The sequence below is a fragment of the Hippopotamus amphibius genome, chromosome 7, assembly GCF_030028045.1.
Source record: "Hippopotamus amphibius kiboko isolate mHipAmp2 chromosome 7, mHipAmp2.hap2, whole genome shotgun sequence".
Taxonomy (NCBI): domain Eukaryota; kingdom Metazoa; phylum Chordata; class Mammalia; order Artiodactyla; family Hippopotamidae; genus Hippopotamus; species Hippopotamus amphibius.
Genome location: NC_080192.1, coordinates 128474941 through 128496006, shown reverse-complemented (window position 1 = coordinate 128496006; position 21066 = coordinate 128474941). Strand labels below are relative to the sequence as shown.

General features: G+C 47.9%; 2 protein-coding genes across 3 annotated transcripts in view; one reads left to right on the top strand and one right to left on the bottom strand.

The window, feature by feature from the left end:
* DRC1 (dynein regulatory complex subunit 1) overlaps window positions 1-18990 on the top strand; it is a 44324-nt gene extending 25334 nt beyond the window's left edge. Inside the window, exons 8-17 of the mRNA XM_057742534.1 lie at window positions 4649-4788; window positions 8221-8355; window positions 8695-8927; window positions 11889-12001; window positions 13211-13300; window positions 13840-13926; window positions 15854-16023; window positions 17131-17274; window positions 17638-17740; window positions 18839-18990. Coding sequence (XP_057598517.1) covers window positions 4649-4788; window positions 8221-8355; window positions 8695-8927; window positions 11889-12001; window positions 13211-13300; window positions 13840-13926; window positions 15854-16023; window positions 17131-17274; window positions 17638-17740; window positions 18839-18895 — 1272 coding nt within the window. The 3' untranslated portion in view covers window positions 18896-18990. The remainder of the gene's footprint in view (window positions 1-4648; window positions 4789-8220; window positions 8356-8694; window positions 8928-11888; window positions 12002-13210; window positions 13301-13839; window positions 13927-15853; window positions 16024-17130; window positions 17275-17637; window positions 17741-18838) is intronic.
* Window positions 18991-20377: 1387 nt separating this feature from the next.
* OTOF (otoferlin) overlaps window positions 20378-21066 on the bottom strand; it is an 89708-nt gene continuing 89019 nt past the window's right edge. For both annotated transcript variants that reach the window (XM_057741712.1, XM_057741710.1), the window contains one exon: window positions 20378-20558. In XM_057741712.1, the coding sequence (XP_057597695.1) occupies window positions 20378-20558 (181 nt within the window). The remainder of the gene's footprint in view (window positions 20559-21066) is intronic.

Below are 21066 nucleotides of genomic sequence, written 5' to 3'. Positions count from 1 at the left end.
AGTCAAGTTAAATAGCATCGATTCTTGTCAAAAAGATACGTCATGCAGCTCAATTCCTAACATGAAGTCATAGCACTGTATCAGTTCTAAAATACAGGACTAAAATTTTTGCAAACCACAAAAATACAAAGGATCCAATACACATAGATTTGGTTTGATAGGTGAAGTACGAGAAGTAAAAATAAGAAGGTATGCTTTTTAAGTGCTTACTGCTAACGAGGTCACATTCGCAATGAACAAAGAGAAACCTATAAACACGCGCTTGAGATTTTACCACCACTGCCCACCACCCCAAAGTAAAACTGCGAGAAACACTTAGTTCCTGACGCAGGAAGCAAATGTTTTTATTTTTAGGCTTTCCATGCTCATTTAAAATTGTCAAATGGTTTAGTTCAACTTTAATACCAGAATGTCAATCACAAAAAGTTAATACAAGTTATGTATTTAACAAGTATTGTGCACTTACATGGTGCAAAGCATAAAAATAAATAAGATACAGTTTCTGTCCTCAAGGAATTTATAATCTTTTGAGTGAGAAAGCAAGCTACATAAATAGTAGAAAAGAGTGAGTAACAGGGAAGGAAAAGTTAAGCAAGGGTATGGGATCTCGAGTCTACAGTTTCAAATGGAATCCAGGGGTTCCCCCACCCCCCACAGGACTGAGCTCGGTGATAAAGAGTCCCCAGTGGGATCCTTAGAATCAGCCTGGGGCAAGAGGTGTCTCAGCAGCTCCCTTGCTCCTACTGCCCCAGATAAAAAGAGGGGCAGGGAGGTGTAAACAATACCTACAATACTTGGAACATTGAGGGATTTTCATGGCAGGTTAGATTCTAATCTTTATAAATTACTCCCCCAAACTAAGCATGATGTCTTGCCATTAATCTTGGGAACACAGAGTACAACTTTCCAAAATTCCTTTGGATAATTGAGTAATAAGCACAGACATTTAACAAAATCGATTACAATTTTTTAATATGAAACTATATTCAACGTATGCCAATCAAGGATGGCTATATGTTGAGACGAAAACCTGTGATAATTAACAATAGAGTCGCCGCTACTAAAATTCTCACGAGCAGAAGGTATTGCAAACAAGTAGTGAGTGATGGAATTTTTGGAATTGTCTGGGGTAGACACTGCACTGCAAGAAGCTGGAGACCGTGATTAGTGTTGTAAATTCATTGACTGCATCGCCAGTCACTCCTAAAAGGCATCACGAGCGTGAAGCCCCCAGTGGTGGTCTTGGGACAGAGCTGCGATGAAGGAGGGGCTGATCTGTGATGTGTGTGTATGTTGCATGGCTCATGCCTCTAGCTGTCAGTCCCCTGAGAACACTAACAAAGAGCAGGGGCAAATGTTTTCAACAAGAGCAAAGAAAATCGGCTAATAAAAATTCAACTGCGTGCACAAGCAAAAGACTGTACATTAAAACAATCAGGTGGCAAGTTAATTATTATTATATATATATTTGCCTATAAAATCAGCTCAGATTTAAGGTCTTCCTTTCAGGTCACATTGCGTGACCAGTTAACTCAGTTGGTTGGAATGTGGTGCTGATAAATTCTTTCAGGTCACGAAGAAGAAGACGCAGACATTACTTTTGTTCAGAGTTTTATAAAGTGTGTTCAGCTACGTGAAATATTGGTGGTGCTTTCATAAAACAACAAAAAGAGTGATGCCAGTGATTTTTTTTTTCCTTTCAAGATGTATTTTGTAGGAAAAATAGAGTCTATGTACATAATCATTATGATGTAATAATCAGCCTTTCAGGATGAAATTCACATGAGAATTCATATGGTAGGGCTTGCATTTATAACTCATGAGCTCTTGTTGTGTTATACATATAAAAGCTGTTTCATGGCCCAGTAAGTTTGGGAAATGCTGGCTTAGTGACAGGGGCTCCTTGTAGAGCTCTGGGAAGAGGGAGGTCCCTGGACACAGTCAGAACAGACACCCAGGCACTCTGGGTCACGGGGCTCCTGGATGCCTCGGTCCCAGCAATGCCGGGAACTCACTCATTGTCTTTGCAAATCCAGAGCAGCTCTGAAGGCCCTCATTCTCTGTGAGTGTTCACACTTTCTCAGATTATCGTCACCCAACAAGGAACTTTTCTATTGGATTTCTGTGCCAAGCCACGTTGACCAGTGGCCTCCCCAATGTCCAGGACTGGTCACATTTGAAGCAGCAGGGCTGTTTTTGTTTGGAGCATGGTGGCATAAATCATCATGACTTTGCAGGGAGGATTGCTAAGGGTCCCTTTCCCGTCGACACTCACAGCCATCCCTAGAAGGGTCCAGGGCCCAGAGCGGTGGCTCAGGCTGAGACCTCCACGGATAATTGCACTCGAGATGAGGCTGTGCCTTCAGCGTCTTCCACAGGCTCTTTGGGATTTTGTTCAAGTCAGAAATTTCTAAATGAAACTTTACTCATGCTTAGCAAACGTGGGGTGTGGCTCCCAGCTGTTCCCTGCCCATCCTAGGCACCCTGCCCAAGGGCCAGGCCTGCTGTGCACAGTGCTGAGAGCTGATGGGGTAGGGCAGCGGGTACTTGCACATGGCCAGTGGGGTGTGAACCATAAATTGCTCTGTGGAGAGCCTTTGAACTTCACTTCTGAGGATCTACCTTAAGGAAATAAACAAAATACCCCCAAACCAAAATACCATAAAGTTTTAATGTAATTCTTCCCATCATTATTTTATAAAATATTGAAGATTATCAAAATAATATAAATGTATTTATACATTTATAAATGTATATACTGTAGGGGAATGGTAAAATATTATGGTATAGGATAAATATAAATGTTTCATATATGATAAATTATAAACATATGCACCATTAAAATTATATTAATAAAACGACTAACATGGAAAATTCTTAATGTACTATTAAGGGAGAAAAGTAGGATATATAATTGTAGGTTTAGTTGGGTCTCAACTACGTAGGGAACACTGGAAAGAAACAGGCCAATATGTTAAGAGAAGTTGCCTTTGGGAAGTGGAATTATGGGTAGTTTCTCCTCCCTCTTGTCCTATGTCTCCTTTCTTCTTTACGGTACTTTCTGTGTTTTCTACAACAAGCAAACGTTACTTTCACAATGATAAAACGTTTTTACAAAGAAAATCATGTAACTGGAAAAAAGTAAATAAAAATTTGACAGAAAGAGAAACTGAGAGGTACAATTAGTAATCATCCCAGTGACCAAGATGGTTCTCCACTGGCCTGTTAAAGAAAAGATAGAACAGGTTCTGCTGTGAAGGAGATGTTCAATGCTTGTCCCGTAACAGAAGCTTGAGAATCTCTGGGGTAGATAAGCAGATCTGCACGGCTAATCCCCTCAGTTACAGTGTGGGGGTCACCAGCTCCACGTGGAAGGTGGGATAACTCACCCTCTGATGATGGGTCATCGCTTTGTTCTCCCGTGTATCACCTCCTGGCCAGTTACCCTCCTTGAGGATGACCCAGCAAGGCCTGGAATCCCTTCCTTCCTCTCTTGATTCCTTGGTGAGGGCCTGTAGCCGAATGGAGGGAGAAGGGAAGGAGGCTTGAAAGAGTGCCGCATATGGCAAGTCACACGGCTGCCTTATTCAGATCTGACTGTACTCAGCTGCATCTTCCATTCCCACACTTCCATTTGAGAAAGGCAGGAGCAAGCCAGTCTGTATTTGCCCCACGCTAGCCCTGCCCCTCCCTGATCCTTTTCACCAGCTGCAGAGGGATCTTCCCACCCCGCGTGGACTGGTCACTCCACTCTTCCACTTAACGTCTTAGTGGCCCTCCCTTGCCTTCAGGGTAAAGCGTTCCATTCAGAGCTTGGCCAGGCCCTGCTGCTCTGTCAGCCTCACCTCTACCATTCCCTCCCTGCCTCATACCTCACTGCCCGTGGTTTCCCCAAGGCACCTGGCTTTCCCTCGCCCCTCTAGACCTCTCTGCCCTCCACCCGAGTAACTCCTGCTCATTCTCCAGGCCTCAGACACGCAGATGCCATCTTCTCAGGGATGCCTGCCCTGCCCTCAGGCCCGGGAGAGCCCTCCTCTCATTGGTCCCATACCTGTGCTTACTCCAATCTTACTTCTCTTTGCCAGTGCTTGTTCATCTGCCCCTCTCGCGGACAGGGCAGGCCTGGGCCTTTCTCACCAGTGTTTTCACCAGCGCCAGACATATGAGCACCAGGCACTCAATAAATATTTGCTGAATGAATGAACACAGCTAATGCTGATCCAAAAAGTCAGGATGGTTGCCTCCATCCTCCTTTAAAAGGGACACGGTTTGCTAAGCACTGACATTGCCAGCTGGAGGGTCAGAGTGGGGACACTGTGGGATTTTGTGGCCATGTTAACTTTTATGGTGTTTCTGTTGGGGCTGCTTGTTCTCTAGAGGGTCTGGAGCAGAGCATGATGGGTAGCTGGACTTGAATGCTCTGTGATCTCTCAGGCTCTAAGCATGTAGGCTTTAGCTTGCACTTGAATGATTCATATTTTTTCTGGTTGACTTTTAATTTGGCTCTAGTGATAAATTTTCTAAGAATTCAGGTGGAGACATTTATCTCTAAGGCTCCTCTGATACGACTCCAAAACAAACGACCAGGGACCTCCAGGCGTAATAAATTGTACCAGGGCCAATGAGGATTATTTCTTTTAAACTTTAGATTCTTGAGCAACAGCTTCAGCAAATGAAAGCAACTTATCAGCTAAATCAAGAGAAGTTAGAGTACAACTTCCAGGTGCTGAAGAAGAGAGATGAAGAAAGCACAGTGATTAAATCCCAGCAGAAGAGGAAGATGAACCGGTAAGCTGGAACACAGAGCGTCTTCCTTCTGAGCCCTCTGTGCTGAAAAGAGGGATGGGTATGCACTCTCTTGTAGGAGCAGAAACTGTTAAAAGTATAACCAATTCTTATTAAAAGAGTTGTTTTTAAAATTTTTTTTGAAAACAGAATACATTCACTGGTTCTACCCTCCCCACCCCGGGCCCTAAAAGAGTTTACAGCAAAAAGTCTGTCTCCCATCCCTCCTTTATCTGGGTCCTTTGTCCCACTTCTGTGACCATTATTTGCTTCTTTTGTTTCTTCCAGAATTTCCTGATGCATGTACAAGCAAACACAAATAAACAGTCTCACCCCCCTCTGCTTTTACACAAATGATAGCATTCTATACACACTGTTCTATATCTTGAAGATGTTTCCATACCAGTTCATAGAGAACGTTCACATTATTTCTTAAGCTCCCTAGTATTCCACTGCATAGATATGCTGATTTACTTAACCAGTCCCACACTGATGCACATTTCGATGGCTTCTAATCTCTTGCTGTTGCAAATAATGCCAACATAAGCACTTATGTCAGTGTGTCACATTGCCTGTGTGCAGGGCTATCTGGAGAATAAATTCTCAATTACAGAAGCAGTGCATGTGCATTATAGAAAATTAGAAAATACCACAAGTGAAAGAGAAAAACATAAAACTACCATATTCCTACTACCAGAGATTAAGTGTATCTTTCTCTTCCTCTCTATATACACATAGATGATAGATGATAGATAATAGATAGATAGATAGATGATAGATAGATATAGATATGACATCATACTGCAGCTATTGTTTTGCAATCTGCCTTTCTTTTTTTTATGTATATATATATATTTTTATTTTTTGGGGGGTACACCAAGTTCAATCATCTGTTTTTATACACATATCCCCATATTCCCTCCCTTCCTTGACTCCCCCACCCTCGAGTCCCCCCCATCCTCCCCGCCCCAGTCCTCTAAGGCATCTTCCATCCTCGAGTTGGACTCCCTTTGTTATACAACAACTTCTCACTGACTATCTATTTTACAGTTGGTAGTATATATATGTCTGTGCTACTCTCTCGCTTCGTCTCAGTTTCCCCTTCACCCCCCGCCCCCTCCCATACCTCGAGTTCTCCAGTCCATTCTCTGTATCTGCGTCCTTGTTCTTGTCACTGAGTTCATCAGTACCATTTTTAGATTCCGTATATGTGAGTTAGCATACAATATTTGTCCTTCTCTTTCTGACTTACTTCACTCTGTATGACAGACTGTAGTTCTATCCACCTCATTACATATAGCTCCATCTCATCCCTTTTTATAGCTGAGTAATATTCCATTGTGTATATATGCCACATCTTCTTTATCCATTCATTTGTTGATGGGCATTTAGGTTGCTTCCATGTCCTGGCTATTGTAAATAGTGCTGCAATAAACATGATGGTACAAGTTTCTTTTGGGATTATGGTTTTCTTTGGGTATATGCCCAGTAGTGGGATTACTGGATCATATGGTAGTTCTATTTGTAGTTTTTTAAGGAACCTCCAAATTGTTTTCCATAGTGGCTGTACCAACTTACAGTCCCACCAACAGTGCAGGAGAGTTCCCTGCCTTTCTTTTAAAGTCAATAACCTCCACCTTTCCATTTCAATCAATTTCATCTAAATATCGGGGTCACATTTATATTTTCCCAGTTGTCCAAAGATATCCTTTATAGTAGGTTTATTCAAACTAGTATCTCATTTAGGCCCAGGCATTGCATCAGGCTGTTAAGTTCCTTAAGTCTCCGTACTCTATGAGACCCCCGACACCTCCACCTGCCAACCTCCTTTTTACATGATGCCTATATGCTTATTGTATCCTCTTCTCTTGATGTATGTGTGTATGTGTGTGTGTGTGTGTGTGTGTGTGTTGTGGGAGGTGGAGCCAGTTATTTATTCAAAAGTCTGGGCCAGTTATCTTGTGCAATGTCTCATTTTTGGAGTACGAAAACAGGAATGAACAGTGTTTGTGTTTTAGGGACCTTCTGATTATTTCAGAATGATGCTTAAGAGGGAAATTTTTATTTTTAGAATTTTAAAACTGAAACTATGTCAGTCCTCAAATCTTCCTGTTCCTGTGTCAGTGGGGCACTGACATAAGATGCCCGTTCAGTAGCATGAAGTCTGAAGCCTGGTCTCAGGTCTAAAAGCCATGCCTGCGTATTTCATGGGACAAGTTTCCATGTACAGAGCTCCTATCAGCAGTGAGCCGGGCATCATCGCTGGCCTGCCTGCCTTCGTGGTGCTCTGGCCCGGTCATAGCTGTTTCTTCCAGTGCTGGAACTTTTGACCACTCCCCTCTCCTGCAAGCCAGGGTCCCCTAGCGCCCTGTGTGAAACTCCTCTGCGGCACCTTTCACACAGTTCTGTAATTAACCTTTGTCTCTGGCTGGACTGAGAGTGCTTTGTACTCAGACATATCCTGGTATTCATCTTCGTATTCAAAGACATCCCTGGTGCAATAGAGACCTTTCTTGTTTGAGGAATGAATGAGTGAGTAAATGAATGAGACATTGGACTCATTAACGGTATCAGCTCTTCCGGGAGGGGGGACCCATATATCACAGGCCTGTGGTGCAGTTTTATTATTTTTCCTTTCTGTCTTCCTTGTTTCAGAAGCTGAGGTAGGTTATTTAAATCTGTGAGTCGGCACTAGATGTGGACCCTGACAAGTGCTGTGTTGAGGAAGATTCAGTCACGCTATTTTGTTTTTTTAAATTTAATTTAATTTAATTTTCTAATTGAAATATAGCTGAGTTACAATATTATATTAGTTGTGGGTGTACAACATAGTGATTCAGTATTTTTATAGATTCTACTCCATTTGAAGCTATTACAAAATAATGGCTATATTTCCCTATGCTACACAATATATCCTTGCTGTTGATTTACTTTATACATAGTTTGTATCTCTTCATTCCCCACCCTCATGTGTCCCTGTCCCCTTCCCCTCTCCTCTGCTAACTACTAGTTTGTTCTCTATATCTGTGAGTCTGCTTTTGTTTTGTTATATTCCTTTGTTTGTTTTACTTTTTACACACTGTTGAATAAAAGCCTACCTCTTGGTGGGTTTGGGCTTCTGGGTTGTTTTAAATGTGCATTTAGTTCTGGACGATCCCATTCCCTCCTGTTGCTTTCCTTTCCTTGATCACAGCTGAAGCTGTGTTTGGGAAACTACTCGACTGGCCAAAAAGTTCGGGTTTTTCCGTAACATGGTATGGAAAAACTCAAACAAACTTTTTGGCTAACCCAATATATGGTAGAGATTCCTGCACCTTCCATAAGTCTGAGCCTAGGTTTTGTAAAACTGAGTACAGTCAATAGTAGATGAGAGGACAATACATTGCAGCTTCTGTTCAGCTGCAGACTAACTTTGTTTTCCCCTCTTCAACCCAGCCTGCATGATGTACTTAACAATCTGAGGTCAAAATATAACAAGCAGGTAAAGCAGTTTCAGGAGGAGAACCAGTCCCTAACCTCAGACTACAAACGCCTCGTGATACAATTCAAGGACCTGCAGAAAGCCATGAGGTATTTCAGGGACGTGGGTCCCAAGGCATGGGCCCTAGGGTAGAGGCTGCAGGGGTAGAGCTGGCAGTGGCAGTGATTTCGTTAGACTTTGATATCACCTGCTTTTTGGGAGCTGGACCAGGGCACCAGAGAATCCTTTGCGCTGTCTTTCCTGTCCCTTTACTCGCATGTCACCTGCCTGGTTCTCACAGGTGAGAATCAGGGGCTCAAGGATTGGGCCAGGCCCAGGATTTCCCACAGCTCGGCTCAGTTTTTGCCCTGCTGCTAATTGGGGGTGGAGGTGGGGGGCTGGCCCAGCCCTGACGTCAGCTGCCCACGATCAATAACGTTCCTTCACAGGCATTTCGCTCTCATTGATGACAAGCAGTTTCGGGAGGTTTGGCTGATGAATGAAGAGGAGGCGAAGGATCTGATCAGCAGAGCCTTTGATGTAGACAGGATCATCCATGCCCAGCACCTGGGGCTCCCCTGGGCAGCACCTGACTTCTGGTTCCTGAAGAACGTGGGGCCTCTTTCTCAGCAGCAGCCGAAATCCGCCACACAAATCTTGGAGGAAGTGCTGATGGAAGCAGGTGACCGGAACAGGGTCATAACGTCTTCAAGCTGGAGTGGAGGGGCCCTCTGAGAATATCGGACCAACCCATTCGTTTTACAGATAAGGAAACTGAAGGCAGAGAAGGGGAAGGAGGTTTCATAGCTCAGAGGTCCAGAGGGCATGATTGGTTGATATGACTTCTACGTTTCCTCTAATTTATAGCTCTACCTTCTCCCCTGTATTATAAACTGATAGTTAGATCTAGAAGCTTCATCAGATTCAAGTTCAGTTTATCTTCGCGAAGTTCACCGTTGGGTACCTCCACTGGGATAAAGCGATGCCAAGTGGTCTCTCTTTTTGTGATGTTGGCAACCCTCTATGATCATTGTCTGAGAGTCATTAACTGCATTAGGGACTGCAAAATGGCGTTATTCTAAATCCCATCATCCTGCTCTCGTTTACTAGCTGGAACACTTCTGAAGAGAGATCTTCTCCCCATCTGCTATTTGCTACCCCGAGATACAGTTTGCACAGGAAAAGCAGGATAGGTGCTGGGTCTTTCTCTATTTACTAGAATAAATGGATTGGGTCTCTAGCATCTTCCAAAGGTGACCAGTGAGGTTTTATTTAAATTTTTCCTTATGAACACATGGATGTAAACAAATTGGGTGTGTTTCGGTTTACTGCGGTTACATCCTTGCTAATGCTCAACTTACTCCATCTTTGGCCAGTGGGCGTCTTTTCATGTTGGCTTCTGGGTCCTTTTGACACAACCCCAGTAGTCTGATAGCTTCTGGGCTTTCCAGAATGACCAGAGTTCCAGGCCTACATTATACTTTTCCTGCTTCACGTCTGGAATCAGCTGTTCCTCTAAGGAGAGTTGGTCCTTTTAAATAGGGAATGGCATTTTGAAACCATAGTCTGGGTGCTGGAGGGCTCATTGTCTTGATTGGTCAGTGTTTCCAGGCTTTCTCAGTGGATGAGCTGAGGGTATAGGATTATATTTTAAAGATAAATCATGTATTCATCCTAATACTTCCTAATCATCAGGATGCCAGCATTTTTTACTTAAACTTACTGAAGTATATCTCCTTTCTCCTAAGTTGAAAATCTTGGTACTCAATGCCTCCAAAATAATTACTCATATACTTTTTCACAATATCACAAAGTAGTCTCAGAATAAAAGAGCAACCCTACCACTAACAAATGATTACTAAAAAGAGTTTAAACCTTTTTTTGCAGTTCTTTTTGTTCTTAGGATGCAGCCTACTAGGAATGTACGGACAGATTACTGTCTTTTAAAATCGCTTGGAATGGTTTCTATGAGGTTATGTCACTAACTGGATACACATTTAGGTCTTTTTGTTTCATTTTAGTTTTGATTGTTAGGGATTGCTCTTTTACAATTTAATTTTGTTTTATAATTATGTAAAGTATTTACTTTTCCAAAGGCAAATGTACAAAACAAGTTATACTCAAAGAAGTATAGCTTTTATCCTCTTCTGTCCCTCTCCTATAGATAACCATCTAAATTTTTTTTTTTCAATTTATTGGCTGTGTTGGGTCTGTTGCTGTGCGTGGGCTTGCTCTAGTTGCAGCGAGCGGGGGCTACTCTTTGTTGTGGTGCGTGGGCTTCTCATTGCGATGGCTTCTCTTGTGGGGTACAGGCTCTAGGCATGTGGGCTTCAGTAGTTGTGGCACGTGGGCTTCAGTAGTTGTGGCTCGCAGGCTCTAGAGCGCAGGGTCTAGAGTGCAGGCTCAGTAAATGTGGCCCCAGGCTTAGTTGCTCTGCAGCGTGTGGGATCTTCCCCGCCCAGGGCTCGAACCAATGTCTCCTGAGTTGGCAGGCGGATTCTTAACCTCTGCGCCACCAGGGGAGCTGCGGGTAACCATTTAAAGTTTATGATTTATCCTTCCATTAGTTTTAAAAATTATAAACAAACATGTATATCTTTATATAAATCCACTTTTAGGTAAAGGAGAGCATATGCTTTTCTCCACCTTGCTTTTTTCGTGTACGATACACCCCTGAGATGAGTCTCTACGAGGAAGAAGAAATATTCTTCATTCCTTTTTTATCTGGTGCTCTTTTGTGTGGTTGCACTAGAATTATTCAGGTAGTTCTCTGTTGATGGCTGTTTGGAATATTTCCAGTTTTTTTGTGTGTTTTTGCTATGATAACATTGCTGTAATACACAGCTTTGTGCATTTGTGTTTTCACGTTTTCGCCTGTGAATTGTTGGGGTAGTTCCCTAGAAGTGGGATCGCCGGATCAAAGGGTAAACGCCTCTGTAATTTTGCTGAGTATTGCTCCACAGGGATGGTACCACTTTGCATTCCCACCAGCAATTTCCATCTTGTACGTTTCAAAATCTTTTCATGTATATTATCTTGTTTTACCTTTTGAGCAAGTAGTAAAACCTGGGTAGTATGATGATTTTTATTACTATTTTCAGATGAGGAATGCGTAGCATAAAACACTCAAAAATTTTACATTTTAATTAGGAAAAATTTTGGCTCTTGCTATCAGCTGCTGCTTCCTGCTGCTATTACTCTTCTGTGAGGCAGCTACTTTCCCTACATTTTCATTGGCTGCTTCTAATCTGCTGCAGGTTTAGAAGCCATACAGTGGATGTGGTAGATTTATCTCTAAAATAAGAATAAACAGGTTCATGGTCTCCTTTCCATTTCCTGGTCAAGGTTGGATTTTGAGTATGCTGTTTCCGGGTAGATGAAATTGGGAAGAGTGAAGCTTTATAGGCTGGCCAAGAGTGGCAGAATTCTCCAAAGAGTCTCTTAATTCGACCCCCAACCTCCCTTTTTGTTTTCCCCACATAATAGGCTTTCTTCAGCTGAAGAAACTTGCTAGTGCCTTAAAGAGGCCTTTGAAGACGTTCGTTTTCTGAAGGAAAGCTGTTTGTTCCCCAAAGTAAACCAGGCCAAGAAGTCACCTTCTCAGAGTTCTTTCTCTCTCTCTCCGCTCTATGCCCCTCTGCAGAAGAGGCGGGGGCAGAGGAGGCCGCCTCGGAACCGGAGTCCTACCTGGACCTGCCACAGCAAGTTTCCGCCAAAACTGCCAGGAAGATGCTGATGCTCCTGTGTGATGAGTCGGTGAGGCTGGGCTCCTGGCGGGTGGCTTTGCCGACTTTTTCCCTTGCTTCTCGGGCACTTTCTGACGACACTGGACGGGCCAGAGGTGGCCCGGAGGCAGGAGAGAACTGGCCCTCAGGATGGTGCTGGGGGGCACCCCCTGGGCTTTGTGGGGTCACAGAGAGGCTGTCATGCTCCAGAGCTGGGCTGGCTGGCCAAGGGGTGGGTCCTCCCTTAATGGGTCAGCAAGGCGGGTCCAGGCCAGCCAATGGGCTCCCGCTAACTTAAAAAAAAGCTGAAAAAATGCTCATCTGCGAGAGAAAGGGCGCCCGTCTTGTCTCCGTGCAGCCACCTGAGAGTAGCGTGGCCATAGCCAGGGGTGGCCTTTCTCTGGGAGCTGAGTTTGCTATTACTCTGGCGGTGTTAGGCGTTGGATATCTTCACTGTATATTAGCAAAACCCACTGGACTTGGTGAAAAGGCCTCTTTGGAGCTGGTTCAGCTAGACGTCTGATTGTACCCAAACAGAATTGGTATTTAGGTTTCCATTTTTGAGATGGGAGGGAGGTGGCAGCCTCCAGTCCACTTGGGACAGTTCTTGGGCATGGGGTGGGGCAGCCGGTGGCTCTTGCCACTGAGGGCATCTCCTGCTGAAGGAGGCGGCTGGCGGGTGCTCCCCTCTGTCTGCAGGCTTGCCGCCAGGGGCCACCTCTCCAAGGACCCCTCCCCCAGCTGTTGCTCCCACTTCGAGTGGGCACCCAGTCTTCTCCCCCCTCACCCCCACTCGACATGCACTGTGTTCTGCTCTGGTGTCTGCATCTCCCCCCAGCCTTCCTCTCCTCCAGCTCAGTGCCTGCTGTTGTGTCCTGTAGATGTTTGGGGACTAGCATTTGAGTGAAGTGACATGGGCGGGTGGGAGTGGGACTGGATCGGGTCTGGACTGTGGTGGGGAGCTCAGGTGTTCACCTTGCGGCTTGTGGGAGAGGAGAGCCAGCACCCTTCTGAGGTGTGAGGAACTCAGTGCATCATGAGGACTGGCTTCTGTCCCTGGGAAGGGCTCTTAGACATCCCGGGAAGGCCTTCCTCTCGGGGCCCCGCCGCCTGCCATGTCAGCCCTGGGGTTCTGCTCTGTGGAGTTGTCCCTGGCTAATTACCCAGAGGGGGGCTGCAGGGCCTGGGACGCATCCTGAACCCTGTCTCTGGCTGGAGATGTTGTCTCCCTTCTCCTCAGGGTTTCCTCATAGAGAGCAAGCTGCTGAGCCTTCTCTTACCGCTGGAGAAGAATGAGTGTTACCTGCTGAGGCTGGACGCCGTCTTCTCAGTGAGTCCCCCTGGGCTGAGTGGGTGGGGGCCCCAGGCTGAGACCCACCCTGGGTCTCTCATGGTTGCCTCAGCCCTGGAGTAGGTGTGGGGCTCCTGGGGCTTCCCCGGCTCACTGTCACATCCTTCCCTGTGCCTATTCTCCATGCTATGAATTGGCCTCAGAGTTGCGTTGATGTCTCCCATCCCCATGTCACCCCTTCCTCTGCCAGCTCCTCTCTCATGGCCCAGCTCTCAGCTGTAAGTTCTCCCCTCCCCTCCTAAACTCGGAGGTGGGGTCAGCCCCTTTAGCATTCTCGTGCCCACCAGGCCTATAGGGAGCTATTCCTGACTCTGAGCATCCTTTCTCTGTTCTGATGTGTGTGTGTCCAATTCACTGCGCTTTCCAGTGTTGAATGGCCTGTACTCTGGGCCACGGCAGGTGCCGGGGATGCTGAGGAGAGTGAGCCCCCCGCTTTCAGGAGCTGAGGGTCTGTTGACACCCAGAGCTGGGGGACTTCTTGATGTGGTGTTTGAGCAGTCATTCTATTTTTCCCTCAGGCTCTTGGAATTGAAAATGAGGATGACTTGTACAAACTGGTAAACTTCTTCCTTAAATACCAAGCTCATCATTTACCTCCCAGCCAGGTAAGGTGAAGCATAATAAAAAAGGGAACATTTAAAATTCTCCTGGAAGCCCCCGGGGGGCATTGCTGCCTTTGAATACTACTTCTGGAGAAATAGGGTTTTGTGTCAAGGATTGCTAACTTAGCATTTCCCTTGTTATTATTACTTTTTGTATTTGTAAATGGAATGCTGGTTGGTGATGAGTTGCTGTTCCTATACTGATGCCCAAGGGGTCTTTTCCAGGGCCTTTCCTCAAAGTCAGGCCTCAGACATGTGAGACCTAGGCTCAACAAGTTCTGAATATTTTGATCCATAACAATTTCCTGCAAAGCAGGGCCCATTTTTAATGCCTATTTGATAGTAATTGACTATTTTGAGGAAGTCATCATGTTAAAATATAAAATTTTAATATAAAAATTAAAAACTTGAATTAAGAAAATGTTTTTTAGTATTTTAGCACCAGAGGAGTATCCTGATGTGCTTCCAAAGAGAGCTGGCTAAGTGGGCAAAACCCCGAAGCCATAAAGAAAAAAAAAAGGGACATATTTGACTGCATTAAAAAAAATTCTGTAGAGCAAAAATCACTATAAGCAAAGTTAAGATACAGATGACAGGAGGGGGAAATATTTTTAATTCGTTTTACAGTTAAGGACTAATTTCCTTAATATATAAAGAACTCTCAATAAACCAACAAGAAAAAGACCCACAAGTCAATGGAACACATATGAACAATGGGGTATGAATAAACACCTCCTAGAAGAGGCAATGCAAATAACTGAAACATATGAAAATATAATCAGGCTTTCTTGTATTAAGAGAAACGCAACTTAAAAGTGCTCAAATTCCATTTTCATCTGTCAGGTTGGCCAAAATCTGCAAGTTTGACAACACATAGTGATGGCCAGTGTTTGGGGAGCAAGCATGCTCGTAATTTGCTGGTGTGAGTGTAAACTGTTGCAGCCTTTGTGGAGGATAGCTTGGCAGCATCAATTACAAAACCATATAGTATACGTTACCCTGTGATTCCTCCTGTAGGATTTTATTCTATTGATATATTCAATACAGCTGAAATGATATGTTTATCATAGCTTATTCATTGAGGCATTGTTTGAAAAGACAGAAGATTGGAAAGGACCTAAATTTCCATCATTAAGGAATTGATTACCACATGGTGCATGTACACGATGGAATACTATGCAGCTGTGAAAAAAAGAACAAAGTTCTTTATGTATTTATGTGAAAAGCTCTCTAAGATTTACTGGTATGTGAAACTATACTATGTATGTAGTAGAGTATCATTCATGTAAAAATGGGAAGGAAAGGCGAAAATGTGTGTGTGCTTATAAGCATATATATTTCTTTGGAAGGATACATAAGAAACTAATAACGTTGGTTTGCCCACAGGAAGTAAACTGAATGAACTGCGAGGCAGGAGTAGGAGGTCTTCTCAAAAGTTAAAAATTAAAATTTAATTTGTATTATGAGTCAAGAGGTTATTTATATCATGTAAGCTTTATGAATATCAATAAAGTGAACACCTGTGAACTGGATTTAGAAATAAAACATTATCACTGTTTTTTTTTTTTAACGTGGCTGTACCACATGGCATGCGGGACCTTGGTTCCCCAACGAGAGACTGAACCAGGGCCCCCACAGTGAAAGGGCCAAGTCCTAACCACTGGACCACATTGTCACTGTTGTGAAGCTCCCTGTGTGCCTCTCCCTGGTCCCATCTTCCTTCTTCACAACTCTTTTTCCTCACTATTTCCTTCTTTGTATATCTGTCTCGCCCTGCATCTTTTCTATAACGTCTATAACCTTCTGTAAACTTTTGTCCATTTTTTTCTCTTCCTGCCTGTCTTCACATGCTCATGCTTGTACCGCCAACCCATGGTTACCCATGCACCTTTCTCCAGTTTAACCCCCGGCATCTGTGTCCCCACTACAGGAGCAAACAAGCCTGGCGTCAGCGTTGGAGCCAGTGGAGCAGCTGGACCCCCGGGGAGAGAAGGCGGGAAGCCTCGTGGACAGGGAGCCCCTGCCTTCTCCCAGGTTCATCCACCGCAATGACGTCCTCAAGATTCTGCAGGCCTTTGTCATGGGTCTGAGGAAGCCCAGGTGGGCTGCGGTGCTGGAGGGCTTGCCTGAGAGCTGGGGAAGCTGGACAGGATGGGGGCCCAGCAGGTGCCAGGGAGGGGAGAGGAGGGTGCGGAGCCAGAACTTGGGGGAGTGAGCAGAGAGATGTCCGGAAGGAGGGTGAGAGGAATCCACAGACATTACAATGAAACAAATGGGTGTAGAGGCGATTTGCATGTTTTCATTCATCACTCATTTATTCAACGAACATCTCTTGGGGTCTGCTGTGTGTAGGCCCCCTGGAGATAACGCTTTGATCAAAATAATGGTCAAAGCATATGGAGGTGTCACATTGCTCAGAGGGAAAGTAGTCACCTCTGTCTGGCACACCAGAGAGGGCTTTAGGGGGAAATGACACCAGAACTGGGTTTTCCTCGATGGACAAAGTGGGGGGAAGGGCATTGCAGGATGTCACGCACAGGGAAAGGCCTGGTTCAAGAATCATGACAGAGAGGTATGTCTGCAGTGTCAAGGGTCTGGAGAGTGGGACCGGCTTGGGTAGAGGAGCCAGGCCAGATCTTGAGAGCCTTACCCGAACTGCTCAAGGTCTTGGTCTTTACCTTTTGGAGGATCAGGACTAGAAAAGGATCTCAAGCCACGGGAGAGCCATAGTAGACTTGCATTTTAGAAAGATCCCTCCCTCAGCGGGGAGGGGGCTGATGCTGGATGCAAGGGTAGTGGTGGGAAGGTTTGTCCGGGTGGGAGGGGACAGCCTGGATGAAGGCTATCCTAGAGGGGATGGAGAGGAGATAAATTTTGAGAGGCTGCTTTGGCTATATTTGTGGAAGAAATGGGCATAGCACTGAGCTATAAAGCCAGGGAGGCAAACCAACTGAGAGAAAGAGGGTGGGTGAAACTCCAGTGATGCTGTTACAAAGGTGACAATGGTACCAAGAATCAGGAACACTGATGATAAGCGGGAGTTCTTTCTGAGACTCTTCCACTCTCAGATGAACTTGTATAGCTGGGTGGGAAAGTGACAGGTGGAAAGGCAGTAAGTCTGTGAGGGGCAGGCACTGTGACAGGCACAGCTCGGGGCCCTGGGTGACGCTAGGTGGAGAGGATGATACCAGTGCTCTTGACCTTCAGGGACTTTCGGGCACCAGTGAAGTTGCTGAAGGCTGTGCGAGACGGCTCCAAGGACTCCGAGTACTGGAAGGCCCTGACCACGGCTATCCCTGCCACCACCCTGAACCTCTGGGATGCGCTCTACACAGCCTTGGAGAAATACCAGTATGTGTGTATGTTATGGCCCAGGAGGAGGGGGGAGCCAGGCAGGCAGGTAGGAAAAGGATCCTGCCTGGAGTGGCCACATTTGCCACCTCCCTGTCCCGTGAACTCGTGGAGAGAAAAGCTGCCTTTGCAGCTCCTGTTGGGGGGTGTGTAGTGTTAGGGGCGCGGTGAGCCCTCTGGCTCTGCCCTCCCTGTTCTGTTCCTGCTGGCCTGGTTCGTTCAGGGCGGGAGGGCTGCTCTGGTGGGCGAGGCTTCTGGGGTCCTTTTCTACCTCCAACCAGAATAGAAGCGCAGAGATCCTGGCCCCTACTTGATAGAGGATGGAGGAGTCAACGGGCCTCTAACCTATTTTTCTGCCCAAAGCCTCGTTCTGACCCAGAGGGCTGAGCTGCTAATAGAAAACAGTTCTCTGGAGCGGCAGAACACAGAACTCCAGCAGCTGCTGCAACAGTATCTAGACTCCAAGGTGGGTGACGAGACCCTCCAGGGAGGGGAGGCAGTGGGACTGGAGGAGATATTAGGAAGTGAGGCGCCCTGTCCTCTCCCCCCACCTCCCAGGGGCATGGGGACTTTGAGATGCATGTTGTAATAGTGTCCCTTTGATGCCCGTAGTTTTTGTCACCAGCCGCTTGTTGGACGGCTCTTAGAGGCAGTGACAAAGCCAGTGCTGGCCTCACAGCTTACAGAGTCCGTCCACGTGAATTTTCTTCTTTGGTCCTAACAACCAGTCTGTGAAGCAGGTAGGGCAGAAGTGATTCTCCCCCTTTCACAAAAAGGAGAATCAGAGCTCAGAGCCTCTGTGACTTGCCCAGAGCTTGGGCACTTCCCACTCTGCCAGCCCTGGGTGTCGGGCCTAGGATGTGACATAGGGGGAGGAGGCTCTAACCAGGGTAGATATTCCCCTGCACCCCCTCGTGCCTGCTTCAGTGACAGCTGGGGCAACTTCCCCATGACCTGGCAGGAGGAGGAATCTCCCATCATCTCCACAGGGGAGAGTCCGTTGGCAACACAGTTGCTGGCACTGCTCTGCCCTGCTCGTGTGGGATCCTCCACACGGTGCTTAAGGTCGGTGCTTAAGGTCGAAACACTGGGCTGAGCGTAGGTCCTCTGTCATCAGCTGAGGCCAGCCACACGCCCAGACACTGGGGATGTGTGGCCCGTGGCATCTCAGGCTGCAGGCCACACCTGAGCGGGGGATGTGGTGAGCCCGGGGTCACGATGGCCTCTTGGCCCGAGACAGGACTCAGGCGTTTGGGAAGCATACGGTCCACGCTTCCTTTGATGCTACTGTGGACAGGAGGATGGGGAGGAGGGGGGAAGCACGGGGTCAGACTGGGGATGCGGTGGGCAGGTGAGGGTGGGGGGAGGGTTTAGGAGACCAGAGGCTGGCGAGCTGGAGCAGAAGCCAGACAAGGAGCCCAGGACTCGGCTTCTGAGGAAAGCAGGCTGCAGGCTCTCCCAGGCAGCCGGAAGCGTTCGGGGAGGAAGTGCTCCCAGAGGTCTGGAGGCCTGTGGGAGGAGGACTCTGGGGAAAGTGTAATGACCTTTCCTCTTTCTTTTCCAGATAAACTCCGAACTGCAAGTTCCTCCGACTCAGGCATTCCGGGCGCGCACAAACTAGAGCCAGGCCTCGAGAGGCTGTCGTTTTAGGCCCGGCACTGGTATCGGCGTTGGTGCCAGAAGGGGCATCCCCCGGGGAGCTGCCTGGACCCACTCCCTGGGTTTTCCAAAGCTGCTGTTGCAGGGCCTGTCAAAATAAGGTGACGAGAGGAGTTCCTGTATCCTGCAGGCATGATTAAAGTCTTTAAAACGTTGTGTCTGAATCTCTTTAAAGAGGTCAGGTGAGACACAGGCGCCTGCCCCCACGTCTGTGTCATGATGGGATGTTGTCCCCGGCCTCAGGTTGTGGTGTGAGGACAGGCCCGGCGCTGGGGGACGGGCCTGTGGGGTGGCGCTCCCTTCTTGCTTTTCGGAGCAGCTGGTGTCTGCAGGTAGCGGCTGTAGCTTTGGGCCATGTCAGGGTCTGTGCCTTCGGACGGTCCTTGGGCCTGCAGGACCCTTTAGTGAGCTTTTGGGGCCCCTGAGTCCACGCTGCTGTGCCTCCTGGGCTGCGGTGTGAGGCGCCTCCTGAGGGCGGCCTGGGCAGGCGGCCCTGTACCTTAGGCCCACCGTGAACCCTGGGCTACAGGCCCCCTAAAGGGTTAGGGGCCCATCCTGTACTGAGTTTGCCAGCCGAGCCTGTGCCCCGCCCCGACCAGTCCCCCCACTTGACCAACTGCGGACTTGTCAGCTCAGCGTCTGATTTCTTTTATTAAGAGAAAAATCACCACTCAGGAAAAGAAAAAACAGCCCAGAGAAACCCAGCTCACACAGGCAAGGGGACAGCACGTCAAGCACAAACTCCACGCAGCCCTGGGAGGGCTGGGAGGGCGGGCCCTGCAGGGGCCAGGCGGGCGGGGGGGGGCACGGGATTCACCGCTCCTCGTCCAGGCGTCCAGGCCCGCGCGCGCGGGCCTGGGCTGAGGAAGCGCTGAGACGCCATCAGGACCCACAGGCCGGGCAGGGACTGGGCTTGTGCACCCAGGGCTGTGGCTGCCGGGGCGGGGTGGGGCAGCCCGGGGAAGCGGCCACCCCGCGGGATGCGTGGGAAGGATCTGGCCCACTTCTGCAGAGCGGAGACGGCTGGTGTCGCTGGCCTCGCACGGTCATGTCTGGCGGAGGGGAGAGTGATCCTTCCTGCTCGTTCACTCTTTTTAAAGCCCTGGGCACTGGCCCGTGATGTGATTCTCCAGTCTCAGTTAATTTCATTAATGCTTTAGGGCTCCACTGGAAGGCCTGGGGAGGATTTGGGGTGACTTCCTCTGGAGTCTCAGCAAGATGGGGCAGGCCCCCACCCTTTCCCACACTCCCCGCCCTGCAGGCAGGGACCAGAGGGGCGCGACCAGGCCAGCAGCAGGCTTGGGGTGGTGAAGACGGGGTGGGGCGGGGGTGCCTCACCGGCCCAGCCAGCAGGATGAAGGCCCCTGGGATCTGAGGCCTCTACACCAGAGGAGGGGCAGGTGCCCAGGCCCTGGAGGGGAGCCGCAGGGAGGCACCAGGGCCTTCACGCCCCGAGGAGCTTCTTGACCATGTAGCCGGGGAGGCTGTAGAGGAAGAGGGCCAGCATGAGCAGCCCCAGCAGCGCCAGCGCGATCTTGATGATGAGCCACTTGTACCGCGTGCAGATGAGGTACTTGATGGACTTGAGGGGGTTGAGGAACCAGACGAAGGCGGTGTCGGGCCGGCTGGGGGAGGGACAGCCTTGGTCAGGCGGTGGCATCTCCAAGGCACCCCATTTCCTCAGCCCTTCTAGACCCCAAGAGGGGCCCCCTCATGGCCCCAGTCCCTAAAGTACTGAGTGCTGTAGGGAGGGTTTGAGCCCATCTCTAAGCACCAGGTTTGCCGCCTACATTCCCTGTCCTCTACGCAGGACCGCTCGGTGCCCTATCTCCTTCTAGACGGCACTTCTGGCCGCTGGTCAGCCACCACACCACTGCCCACGTGCAGTGAGGGCAGGCCGGTGCCTGCAGAGGCAGCCGCAGCACTGCAGGCAGTTCTGATTATTAGGAAGCTCCCCTATTGAGCAGTTCCTTGTACATGGTCCAGTGCTGCCCCATGTTCTCAGTGAGGTCGGTGTTTCTCAGCCTCTTCCCCTTTCTGCTTCTGTCCCCACCAGGCCCTGCTAGGGGTCTGAGCAGCCTGGTGGGGCATATCCACCCTCAGCCCGACCTGCCTACCGTCAGGACTGGATCG